We start from the raw sequence: 12,165 nt of genomic DNA on the forward strand, positions 1-12,165 counted from the left end.
TTCGATTGTGCATTAAATTACGAATGTGACTATAATTAGAATTTGCTTTGATCTTTTCTTTTTTTTTAAGTTATTACTTCTGTAGTTGGCGTGGTGAGATAGAAGAAGAGGTTGAAAGGGGAAGCAGAACGTACGGTTGAGATCGGAGTCGAAAAGGTGGAAGGAGGAGGAAAGATGGTAATGACGATGGTGGTGATAGTAATGACAGCAGTGATGGTGATAGTTGGAGAGGAGAGTGAAGGTAGAATTTAAGATTGGAATAACTGAGAATATTGAATGAAGGGAAGGGAGGAGAGAGACGATGATAGTAGTGATGTAGAGAAAGGTGGTTTAAAAAATTTATTTAATTTTTTAGAATTCGGATAATTTTACTTACAAAAACTATTTTTTTTTGTACAAATAGTCATTTCCGTCTTTTATCAATAGATATGTCAGCATTTTTAATTTTAATGGATAAAAATAGTAGTTTATTCATCAAACTAACACATATTTTTTTCATTTTTTATAAAAGACAATAAAAAGAAAAAAATCATATAAAAAACATTTCCTGTAGTCGCAAACATGCACAACTTTTAGAACATTCGGTCCCAAAGTTCTTTCTTTGCAAATTTCAATGCAATGATATATAAACTCAACCAACCATCATCGTCGGTTCACAATGCCATTGAGACTTGAGAGCAATAGTAGATGGTTTGCGCAATTACCAGAATGTCCTCGCCTTAAATTTAGAGTTTAGCCTATAGCTAAGGACAATATAAAACAAAGATGAGGCAGTCGTTGAAATCCAATTTGGTAATAACACACACTGTTTCGCGCCAACACAACTCATTCTTCCATTACGATTCCAATGCCAAAACCTACTTCATCGAACAGCTCCAAACTTGCAAGAATTTAATCTCTGCAACCACCACCCATTCCAACGTTGTCAAAAGTGGGTTATCAAATGACACTTTTACCACTAACCACCTTATCAACTGTTACGTCAGGTTCCTCAAAATTAACCGTGCACATAAACTGTTCGACGAAATGCCTCAGCGTAATGTTGTGTCTTGGACTTCCCTTATGGCTGGTTATGTCACCTGTGGTCGACCCAATACCGCGCTTTGGCTCTTCCATCAGATGCAGGGGACATTGGTTCTTCCAAATGAATTCACATTTGCCACTCTCATCAATGCATGTTCTATCCTTGCCAACCTTGACATGGGAAGAAGAATTCATGGTCGTGTTGAGGTTATGGGCTTTGGGTCCAATCGTGTTGTGTGTTCTTCCCTCATTGACATGTATGGGAAATGCAATCATGTTGATGAAGCTCGGATGGTTTTTGATTCCATGTGTGTAAGGAATGTGGTTTCTTGGACCTCCATGATCACCACTTATGCTCAAAATGCACAAGGCCATCATGCCCTACAATTGTTTAGGGAGTTCACTCACTTGAGGATGGAGAAACCAAACCATTTCATGTTGTGCAGTGTGATCAGTGCTTGTGCAAGCTTGGGCAGCCTAGGTTCTGGGAAGGTCACTCATGGAATGGTCATCCGTCTTTGCCACGATGCAAATGATGTAGTTGCTACAGCACTTGTGGACATGTATGCCAAATGTGGTTGTGTTCACTATTCTGATAAAGTCTTCAGGAGAATCCCAAATCCTTCTGTAATTCCCTATACTTCAATGATTGTTGGTGCTGCAAAATATGGACTTGGAACTTTGTCTCTACAACTTTTTCAGGAAATGATTGACAGAAGAATAAAACCCAATGATGTCACTTTTGTTGGAGTCTTACATGCTTGCAGCCATTCAGGGCTAATAGACAAAGGACTTGAGCTCTTCAACTCCATGAATGGGAAATACAGGGTGATGCCTGATTCAAAGCATTATACATGCGTTGCAGATATGCTAGGTCGAGTAGGTCGTGTTGAGGAAGCCTACCAGTTAGCAAAATCAGTTCATGTAGAGCGGGATGGGTACTCCATATTGTGGGGAACACTTCTTTCAGCGAGTAGGCTTCATGGTAGAGTAGACATCGCCTTCGAAGCCAGCAGGCGGCTAATAGAGTCCAATCAGCAAGTAGCAGGTGCATATGTAACATTGTCCAATGCATATGCATTGGCAGGGGACTGGGAAAATGCTCATCAGTTAAGATCTGAAATGAAACATACTGGAATTTGCAAGGAACCTGGTAGCAGTTGGATTGAGATAAAGAACTCGACTTATGTGTTCCATGCTGGGGACGTCTCAAAGTGCTCTCAAGCGAATGAGATTCTGAGCTTGCTAAAGGAATTGAAACATAGAATGAAGGAAAGGGGATATGTAGGACGAACTACAGGTTTGGTGTTTGTTGATATAGAAGAGGAAGCCAAAGAGGAAATTGTTAGTTTGCACAGTGAGAAACTTGCATTGGCGTTTGGATTAATAAATATGCCTAAAGGGGTCACAATCAGAGTAATGAAGAACTTGAGAATGTGCAGGGATTGTCATGAGAGCTTCAAGCTGATTAGTGATATTGTAGAGAGAGATTTTGTTGTGAGAGATGTGAATAGATTTCATCATTTCAAAAATGGTCTGTGTACATGTGGAGATTTTTGGTAACTATTCATTTTAGGCTATTGGCCATTGCAATATTGCAGCCAAGGAAAGCAAAATGCATTTATCAAGAATAATATTGCAATTTGTTCTTGATTAAAATACTAGTTATGTACCCTTAAGATAACACTTATCAGTATAGATATACTTATGCAGCCACTTCCTTTTCCAGGTTAATCTCTAGCACGAGCAAGACCAGCAGAATTTATGGCGTTCATTGCAGTCTGAACCAGCTGTACAAGTTCATCTATATCTTCAAAGCTGAAAGCAACAACCTACCTTATAGAATTTATACAATCCCTATAACTCACCTATTCCATGATCATGTGGAAGGCTCTCTTGACATTTACTCCATTGCAAAATTTGTGTCCTGTATCTGCATAAAAAGAGAAAGTAAAAGGAATTAGCTAACATTAGTCTAGTGTTTAGGTTTATAATTTAAAATCTAAAGTTAAAAGTTTATAAATTATGGTCTAAAATTTGAGATAAATGACATAATTTTAAAAAAAATTACTGATGTTAGCTGAAAAATTAATTTTCTAATATTATTTTTATAAAATATATGAAAATGGATTTTTCAAAAAGAAAACAAGTAAATAAATAAATAAAGGAAGCAAGAGCACCCATAATGTGTAGGAAACAAATTACAGGACGACAATTTATGCATAACATACCATTAAATGAGATATAAGTCTCATTTCATCTAAAAGTAAATTATGTTTGAATATAATGTATTTTAATATTACATGTATTCATAATATTTCACATGTTAATTAAGTTTAGATAAAGGATTTTTTTTGTTACTTGTATCATATTCATCTAACTGATACTAATCCTTCAATTTAATATGGAAGAAAAAAAAGTTCATGGTGAAAAAATTATCTTACATTAATATGGGTGTAATACAAAGCTTATCATAAAATTTTCTTTTGGGTTTAGCTATGACATGTTTTAAGAACACATATTAAAATTATTATTATTGTTATTATTATTCAAAGTTTTTTAAAATTTGTTTATTTAATAAAAACATAATAAGCATCAATGCATTAATAAGTACTAATTTATTTATTAATCCATTTTTATAAACTAAATAATAATAATAATAATAATAATAAATACGTGGTTAGTCAAGATTAAAAATATCTTATATTTAAACTAAAATTATTTTGAAATAATAAAAATAAATTTTATAATTAAAGCATTTCAAAAAAAGAAATTTGTGCACCAAATACTTTCTTTCTATGTTTTTTTTATATATGTAATAGATAATAGATATTAAAATTTTAAACTTTATAATTTATATATTTTATAATTGATAAATTTAAAAAATATATAACTTTAGACAAGAAGTTAGTTAATTGTTTTTTGGAAAAGAAAATAAATTTGCACAATAATTAAATTTCCAAATGTACAGCTTCAATATATTTAATGTCAGTTTGACCCAAGAAACAGAATCGCACGTGCATCCACAACTCCCTTGTGATACTTTACAGTTTAACCAGTTACACCCCGCCGCTTTATTGTACTACTATCTATTAAGCAGTAAACTATTATTATTATTATTATTATTATTATTATTATTATTATTATTATTATTATTATTATTATTATGTTTCTTAAATATTTCTAATCATTAACAAATAAAAATTTAACTTGTATTAAAATTTATTTAAAAGTGGTAAATAAATATATATTATAATTTTATTAAATAAATAAAAAAATTTAGATACTGTATTGCTTTTGTCAATATTACTTTTTCTGCTTTAACAATCTGTGAATCTGGCACCGCACTGATTATTTTACACTAGTAGTTTCATTTCATTGACCATATTCTTTATTTTCAATAAATAATTAGGAAATATATAAATATAAATATATTATAAATGTAATTATTTAAAGATCAAACTTTTTTTTTTTGTTTTTGCCATTCCTATTTCCTTCATTGATAAATTTCCAGCATCTATTTCAAGGTTTCGTCTTTTTTCATGGTTGGATTCTTTCGTACCACACCCATCCTCGATTTTCTCAACTTGTTTCCTCTTTCGTTTCAATAGGGTTTCCATTCTCTCTCTTCCTTTCCTTCATTACACTGCCTTCATTTTTTGCCATCAATTTTCGAATTCGTCCTGTTCGAGCTCGATTCGGTAGGTTTTTCTCGATTTAGGGTTAGGGTTTTGTGCCTGCCAGTCAATGGGGTTTGTTGCATGCAAATTGTTGTTGTTGATTTCCGTGCCCAGCTCAAATGCTTATTTGATTGTGTTACAGTGAGAAATAGGCACTTCCCATTTTCGATTTTTTCGCGTAATATAGTTTCAAAATTTTAACCTTTTTTTCCCCCCTCAAGGATTTTGATTTGGGATTTTTTGGAGGGGATTTCGCAGTGCATTGAATTGGGACTGCATTTTCTGGATTTTGCTGTACGACTTGAAGAAGCTGGCATGATATGATGAAGCATAGTTGGAAGGTAATCTCAAAGTAGCAGTTTCAATTTCGAAGCGGAATGTTCAGTTCGAGCATGGATTCTGCGAGAGATACAAGTGGTGTTGCAGGGACGGTGTTAATTCCCATGCGTTTTGTGTGGCCATATGGTGGAAGAAGTGTGTATCTCAGTGGTTCTTTCACACGGTGCGTCTTCTTCTAAATTTTTGGTGACACCTTAATTATTTGCGACCCTGTTATTATTATTATTATTATTTGGCGAGAATGCTCCTTTTTACTTGATTCATTATAATTTGTAGTGGGATTCACGTTACTCAACTCTTGTTCTCTTTTTCTTTCTCTCTCTCTCTGGTTCTAAAAAAATTTCTGTATTTTGACTCTAAGGTGGTCCGAGCTTCTACAAATGTCTCCAGTGGAAGGTTGTCCAACTGTCTTTCAAGTTATTCATAGCTTAGCCCCCGGTTATCATCAGGTTAGTTTACAGTGATGGGCTGATGGGCTTAGATGAATGACTGAGTAAGTAAAAAGTTGTGTGTTCTTACTAGAATATACTTTTATGTGTGTGTGTGTGTATGTGTTGCTTTGTGGATTTCATAATTTTAATTGGATATTATTTATAGAGACATTTTCCGCATAGAGAGGATAGGATGATAGCACTAAGCTCTGTGTTAATAATCCGTGTTAAATGTACTTGGATTGGTCTCTTTGATCTGTCACTCATGTTTTGGTCTTTCTCTTGAATTTTTATGTATTTATTTATTTATTTTCCCACTCATAGGATTTGAATTCAACACCATTGATTACTATTTCATACATTAACCAAAAATAAATAAATAAAGTGGATTAACTGGTATGAACTATAAATTGATGCCTTAAAAACTCTGGAGTGTATCTTGTGAACGTGGAAGTGTAATTGACATGGTGTTTGAATTCTACAGAGCTTTAAAATAGAAGATCTGTTTTATACTTTTAGCATTTGTTTTGAAATGTTATTTTGGTTTTTCAATGACTGGTTGTTGGTAAGTAATTCTGCTTGTACGCACGTTCGCTGGTATCTTTCAATGATAGGTGAGAGGATACTTATTATATTATTATTTGAATTATTTGAATGCAGTACAAGTTTTATGTTGATGGAGAATGGCGGCATGACGAGCATCAACCTTATATATCTGGAGAAATCGGGATTGTTAACACTGTTTTATTGGCTACTGATCCTAATTTCGTACCTGTTTTAAACCCAGACATAGCTTCTGGTTCTAACATGGATGTGGATAATGAGGGTTTTCGGCGTGTGGTAATAATTAGTTATTTTGTGACAGCTGTTATTATTGCTATTAAACATGGTTCTCTGTGTGCTGTGTTTTGAGAATATTATAGATCATCGAAATTTTGAAGCATATGCAATATATTAAAATTGATAATGCTATCTGACCGGTGATTATGTGCAACTTATCTAATGACTCCTGATGTCATGATAGTTTTATTGCCTTTCAATCCAGTTGAATCTTAATAATTCTATTATTAATCATATCCCTGCCGTCACATAGAATATATTGTACAACATTTTGTTTGTTGCATTTTTAGAACTGATTTTTGCCTGTGTGAAATCTTATTCTTGTTTTTCATCTGAAATTCCTTTGTTCAGGTCCGGTTGACAGATGGTACATTGAGTGAGGTATTGCCAAGAATATCAGATGTTGATGTACAAACCTCCCGTCAGCGTATATCAGCATTCTTGTCAATGCGCACAGCTTATGAATTACTTCCGGAGTCAGGCAAGGTTTGGATTCTTTATCATTGATCTCTTAATTTTGGATTTTACGATTAGATATCAACCTTACAACCTCGAATTCCAGAGTTTACTAATTTAGTGACACCTGCCATAGGTTGTTGCCTTGGATGTTGATCTGCCAGTGAAACAGGCATTTCACATTCTACATGAGCAGGTATCTTTGTCTTCCTTTGACTAGATTTTGTATAGGTGACTCATTGTTAATGAATAATTTTGCGAAAATATGGTTGATAATTGCTTTCTGACTCTCCTTGCCTTGACCTTGATAGATAGGTCAGAAATGACGTGTATAGTTTTTGAACCTTCTCTAGAATTTTAGTGATTTTTTCATATGCTATTTGCTTTGACAGTTTATATATCTCCAATTTCTTGCGTTATATGCTCTAGCTTTGTTACTGTGTGTTTATCAACTGCTTATTAGAAGCTTGCATATGCAACTTCTCCGAATTGGGTGATTTGCAGGGAATTCCCATGGCTCCTCTTTGGGACTTCTGCAAGGGGCAGTTTGTTGGAGTTCTTAGTGCCCTGGATTTTATTTTAATTTTGAGAGAGGTAAGTCTAGTATAATATTACTAATAGTGCCAATCAATCCAACATTTTTTATTTTTAGTATAAATTTAAAAATAAATTTTATTTATTTTTCTAAAATTAAGAAAATTAAAAATGTTAGTGGTTTATCATAGTTAGTAGGTAGTTATTTATGTGAATATAGTGAGAGTCAATGGGTAGTTATAATTGATTATATATGTATATAATAATTAAATATATTTATAGAAATCAAAATTTATTTCAATTTTAATTTTTAGATACCAAGAGGTAGTTAACAAACCTAATTCTCTAGATGTAGATTAGCTTATTGTCAGATTTTCTAAAAATATAAAGTCCTTGTCTAGAAGTGCTAGAAGCTCTAATATAATACTATACCACATGAACAAGATGTATTGCAACTTACATAACGTAGTAGCAACATACCTAGAATATTTATTGTATGGTTATAGTGATTTTGTTGCACTAAAGGTTGGCTTTTTGTTCATATTCATACCAAGAAGTTTGCATACATGCCTGGACTAGTGTTGTGTGCAACCATCATGTACCTCAACCTTTGACAATTGAGCTGCATGAATGAGTGGCAGGAGAAATTACCAAGTTTGTAGGCAAAACAATATTAGATATTGTTGGCCAATACATTAAATGAATAGATGTTCAATTGATTCTGCATGTTGTTGACTGGGAACAAATGGCAATTTAGTCATGAACATATGAGAATTACTTCTCTTATCTCAACTTTTTATTTGGCCTGGCCATTTGTCGTCTTCGAGTCTTCCACAATTGACTTAGAAAAGATTATAGAAGAGAGGGTAAGAAATTCCTCCCCCCCCCCCCCCCCCCCCCAAAAAAAAACAAAAGAAAACACCACCAACTCTAAACCATGCACTAGTGTATCATTTCTTTTATAGTATATTCTTCTAATTGTAAGGTATACTCAAGTTCAGTATTATGAAATGTTTTCTATACTTTTTGTCTATTCCTCAGATTGGTAGTCATGGATCCAATCTAACAGAAGAGGAGCTTGAAACGCATACCATATCTGCTTGGAAAGAAGGAAAATCTTATTTAAATAGACAAAATAATGGACCTGGAGCAGTATTTCCTAGGCGTTTTATCCATGTAAGTGTTTTATGTGGCTTTTATAAGGCCTTAGTTTGATGACAACATTCAATGTGTTTTGTTTCTCTCTGAGGAATAATGAGAATAGATCTTTCCTATGTTTATGCTACAAAGCTAGAATGTGCGTTTCTGCAATTAATGGAAAAAAGTAGTACTAGTTTGTGTTGAACTAAAGGAAGGTTTTTTAGAGAGATGGAAGCCATAGATTGTATGTTTATTTTCTAGAAAAGGGGGGTTACTTTTGTTATCTTCCCACGCATTTATGCCTTGTATAAATTTTGTTAATCATGAACTAATCATGTGGACTATTATCATCTTATGGTTAATAAATGTACCTCTCTTGCACCAGCTATGCTTTTAGCTATCTCAAATTAAGGTTGGAACTTGCAGTTTAAAAGCATTATTTTGGGTTATGTATAAAACTTTGTACAATAATTAATGTTTATATGTTACTATGCCAGATGCACATTTGTTCATAGAAGTGACTGCAATTGTTATCTAATCATCTATGATTGATATTGTTGTAGGCGGGGCCATATGATAATTTGAAGGATATTGCTGTGAAGATCCTGCAAAATGAGGTTTCAACAGTTCCTGTTATCCATTCATCTTCTGAAGACGGTTCATTTCCACAGCTACTACATCTTGCTTCACTTTCTGGCATACTTAAATGTAAGTTCTGTGATAATGCACTTTATACTGTTGTTAATCATGATTGGTTCTTACCCAATTGATTTTTCAGGTATTTGCAGGTATTTTAGGCATTGTTCTAGTTCGTTGCCTATACTTCAACTTCCAATATGTGCAATTCCTGTGGGTACATGGCTGCCCAAAATTGGGGAGTCAAATCGACGACCTCTAGCAATGTTGAGACCAAGTGCTTCGGTTACTTCAGCACTAAACCTATTAGTTCAAGGTGTGATTTCTCTGTCTGACCTTGAACATATCAAACCAAAAAGAAAAGCAACATAGACAAAATCCTAGCATGTTTCTGATGCATTAGGCTGTTAGAGGGCACTGTCTCCTACTTTATGTAGAAGGTTGGTTGCTAGGTGTGATTAATCATGATGGGGAAAGGGATGGGTAGTATCTGATTTGAACAAAATACTAAGAAATATATACTTACCCATACTTACAAAAGCCCCTTGCTTTTGCAGCTCAAGTAAGTTCAATACCAATAGTTGACGATAATGACTCATTACTGGATATATACTGTCGGAGGTTAGTTGTGTTTTTCCTTATTAATATACTTCTTGATGTGTTTTTGGAGATATTTGGAATCAATCTATTGCTTGTCTTGTTGAAAGTTCTTTCTTTAGGAGTGGCTTGTCAAGTTTCTAACTTTTCCTTCCCTACCCACTTTATAGTGATATAACAGCTTTGGCAAAGGACAGAGCTTATACACATATTAACCTTGATGAAATGACTGTACAGCAGGTGAGTGAGTTTGTTAATTTTTTCAATCCTATTCCAATAAACGTCTGTTGACAACTTTTGTTGTGTGAAAAAAAGAATTGCAAAAATTAAATATGTGAACACAAATCTTTTTTTTTGTAACCTGGTCAAGTAGTTTTACTTATAGTCTATGACAGGAGTGCAATAATAAGAATTAATAGATGAAGCAGTACTTGTCTTCTATAAAAATATAAACGATCTGGTCAGAATAACCAAACACTGCCTGAGAGTTTAGTGACGAATGGTTTGCTTATTTAATATTTTTATATATGCTCAAGCAGTTGAATAAATCCAGTTTGAGCCCATTCATATATTCATTGAACTGATAAGTTTACTATAGATCTTAAGATTGTACGCAATTCCTGAGTATGCAAGCCAACTTCTTAGGATCTAATCATCTCTTGCATGTTTGTTTGTCCAGGCATTGCAGTTGGGCCAGGACTCTTACAACCCTTATGAGCTGAGAAGTCAAAGGTGTCAGATGTGTCTGCGATCTGATTCTCTGCATAAAGTGATGGAACGCTTGGCGAATCCAGGTAGCTTTGTTTTCCCTTAATGTTTCTAGATTGGCTTTGTTTTCTCTCCATGTAGCTTCTCGTGAGCATCGTCTTGCCAAGTATTTAATGCTGCTTTATATATGTCGTGGATTTAGGTGTCAGGCGGCTAATCATCGTGGAAGCTGGCAGCAAGCGCGTTGAAGGCGTAGTCTCGTTGAGTGACATATTCAAATTCTTCCTTTGTTAGTTAGTTTCGATTGGGGACTGAACAACAAGTATGGTTATGATGCTTCTATGCATATATAACCGCCGGGCAACCATGATCGGCGGCCCAGCCATTAAAATAGAGACTGGAGAGTCTTTTACACGGTCATTTCATCTCTCAATTTCGTTGAAATACAATTGGATTGACCTCTTGCTCATTGCCTTGTTTTAAGATTTTAGGCAGGAGAGAGAGGCCTGTAAATTTAGTCTTTGATTGCCTCAAATTTATTCCTCCCCCATTCATATTATCTTCAAAATATATTAGTTGTTCCAGAATCATCATCATCATATAGACATGCAAAGTGGGGAGCCCAATGCTGTAATCGTTCTATATTGTGAAGGTACTAAGTTTGGGAGAAAAAAAAAAGATTTGTGGGAGGACGAATATCTGAAATACTATTGTGTTTTAATGCTTCTATTTACTAATAATCAGATCTTTAGTTCTACATTGTTCCCCTAAGTTTGATCAAATTTTTCTTTGTTTTTCTCCCCCCTTCCACTTAATTTAATTAGAAGGGGTCTAATCTAATACGAAATGGTAACGTTAATGGATTCTGTTTTACACTTTGTATATGCGAAAAGCTATGAAGCCAGCGTGTATATAGCTGATTATATCAATCTGACAAATTTAAAATAAAAAATATGGTTTCTGTAGTCATTTTTTTCTTTTTGTTTCAATTTTGTCTTAATGTCTTTAATGTGTTATTTATTTCAATTTTAATAATTTTATATCTAAGTTCTAAAACCATTTTAATTATTTTCTTAAATGCTGACAGTTTAAGCCATTGAGATGGTGACGTGGTGACATGACAATACAGACAAATGTGTCAATTTTATATACTAGTTTAGAATCCTAACAACTTATGAAGTTCAAACAAAATGAACATATATTTTGGCAGCTTAAATCTCCAATATAGAAATTGAGAAAGTTTTTATGTTCTTATTCTAAAAAGGAGGATCCTTTAGGTTACCAAATAGGGGTTTAGCCAACAAGTATTTTTGAATTGCATTTCATATTAATTAATTGTCATTAATTAGTATTATTTAAATTTATTTTTTAAAAAATACATAATTAATTATTATTAATTACAGTTATTTAAAGTTGGCATTATAAATTGTTTACCTATATTTTTTTATTATTTTTAATATTTAAATACTTAATCTTTTTTTTTATCAAAGATAAGGAGATTCGAACCCACAACCTCTAGATAAAGTATGAGGAGACTATGTCGTTTGAAGTACAATTAGTTAGCAAATACATAATCTCTTAATCAAACTATAAAAGTACTTACTAACTTTTACCAATATATCCTAAATTAAAACCCCAAATTCATATATTCTATGGTATATATTAGTTGAGTTCAGATTTCCCAAAAAGGACTGAATGAGGCGTATTTATATACTGATTTCCAAAGCAAGGCATCAAGATTATAATAATAATTGTGAACTTATATACTAATTTGCCTGTTT

General features: G+C 33.4%; 2 protein-coding genes across 5 annotated transcripts; both read left to right on the plus strand.

Moving 5' to 3' along the window:
* The first annotated feature begins 695 nt into the window (after positions 1-695).
* On the plus strand, positions 696-2,746 carry LOC130943481 (pentatricopeptide repeat-containing protein At4g15720). The gene has a single exon (XM_057871375.1). The coding sequence runs from the start codon at positions 766-768 to the stop codon at positions 2,584-2,586; it is 1,821 nt and encodes a 606-aa protein (XP_057727358.1). The 5' UTR covers positions 696-765; the 3' UTR covers positions 2,587-2,746.
* Positions 2,747-4,478: 1,732 nt separating this feature from the next.
* Positions 4,479-11,143, plus strand: LOC130970297 (sucrose nonfermenting 4-like protein). 4 transcript variants are annotated; one of them, XM_057896356.1, is made up of 15 exons: positions 4,534-4,550; positions 4,635-4,724; positions 4,962-5,205; positions 5,404-5,491; positions 6,134-6,313; positions 6,665-6,799; positions 6,906-6,965; positions 7,274-7,363; positions 8,345-8,479; positions 9,007-9,151; positions 9,222-9,395; positions 9,637-9,700; positions 9,847-9,916; positions 10,356-10,470; positions 10,587-11,143. In XM_057896356.1, the coding sequence occupies exons 3-15, from the start codon at positions 5,081-5,083 to the stop codon at positions 10,676-10,678; spliced, it is 1,473 nt and encodes a 490-aa protein (XP_057752339.1). In that variant the 5' UTR covers positions 4,534-4,550; positions 4,635-4,724; positions 4,962-5,080; the 3' UTR covers positions 10,679-11,143. The 4 variants fall into 4 exon arrangements, with proteins under 4 accessions (XP_057752347.1, XP_057752321.1, XP_057752329.1 ...); XM_057896338.1 differs by having other exon boundaries at positions 4,480-4,724; XM_057896346.1 differs by having other exon boundaries at positions 4,497-4,724; positions 4,925-5,205.
* Positions 11,144-12,165: the final 1,022 nt, after the last annotated feature.

The sequence above is a fragment of the Arachis stenosperma genome, chromosome 1 (genome assembly GCF_014773155.1).
Source record: "Arachis stenosperma cultivar V10309 chromosome 1, arast.V10309.gnm1.PFL2, whole genome shotgun sequence".
Classification (NCBI taxonomy): Eukaryota; Viridiplantae; Streptophyta; class Magnoliopsida; order Fabales; family Fabaceae; genus Arachis; species Arachis stenosperma.

What these genes read in the sequence shown, in the direction of transcription:
- LOC130943481 (XM_057871375.1), top strand. Translation starts at nt 766, where the DNA reads ATGAGGCAGTCGTTGAAATCCAATTTGGTAATAACACACACTGTTTCG.
- LOC130970297 (XM_057896338.1), top strand. Translation starts at nt 5,081, where the DNA reads ATGTTCAGTTCGAGCATGGATTCTGCGAGAGATACAAGTGGTGTTGCA. An exon ending in ATGAAATGACTGTACAGCAG is followed by an intron (nt 9,917 to 10,355) that starts GTGAGTGAGTTT and finishes TTGTTTGTCCAG; the next exon opens with GCATTGCAGTTGGGCCAGGA. An exon ending in GGAACGCTTGGCGAATCCAG is followed by an intron (nt 10,471 to 10,586) that starts GTAGCTTTGTTT and finishes TCGTGGATTTAG; the next exon opens with GTGTCAGGCGGCTAATCATC.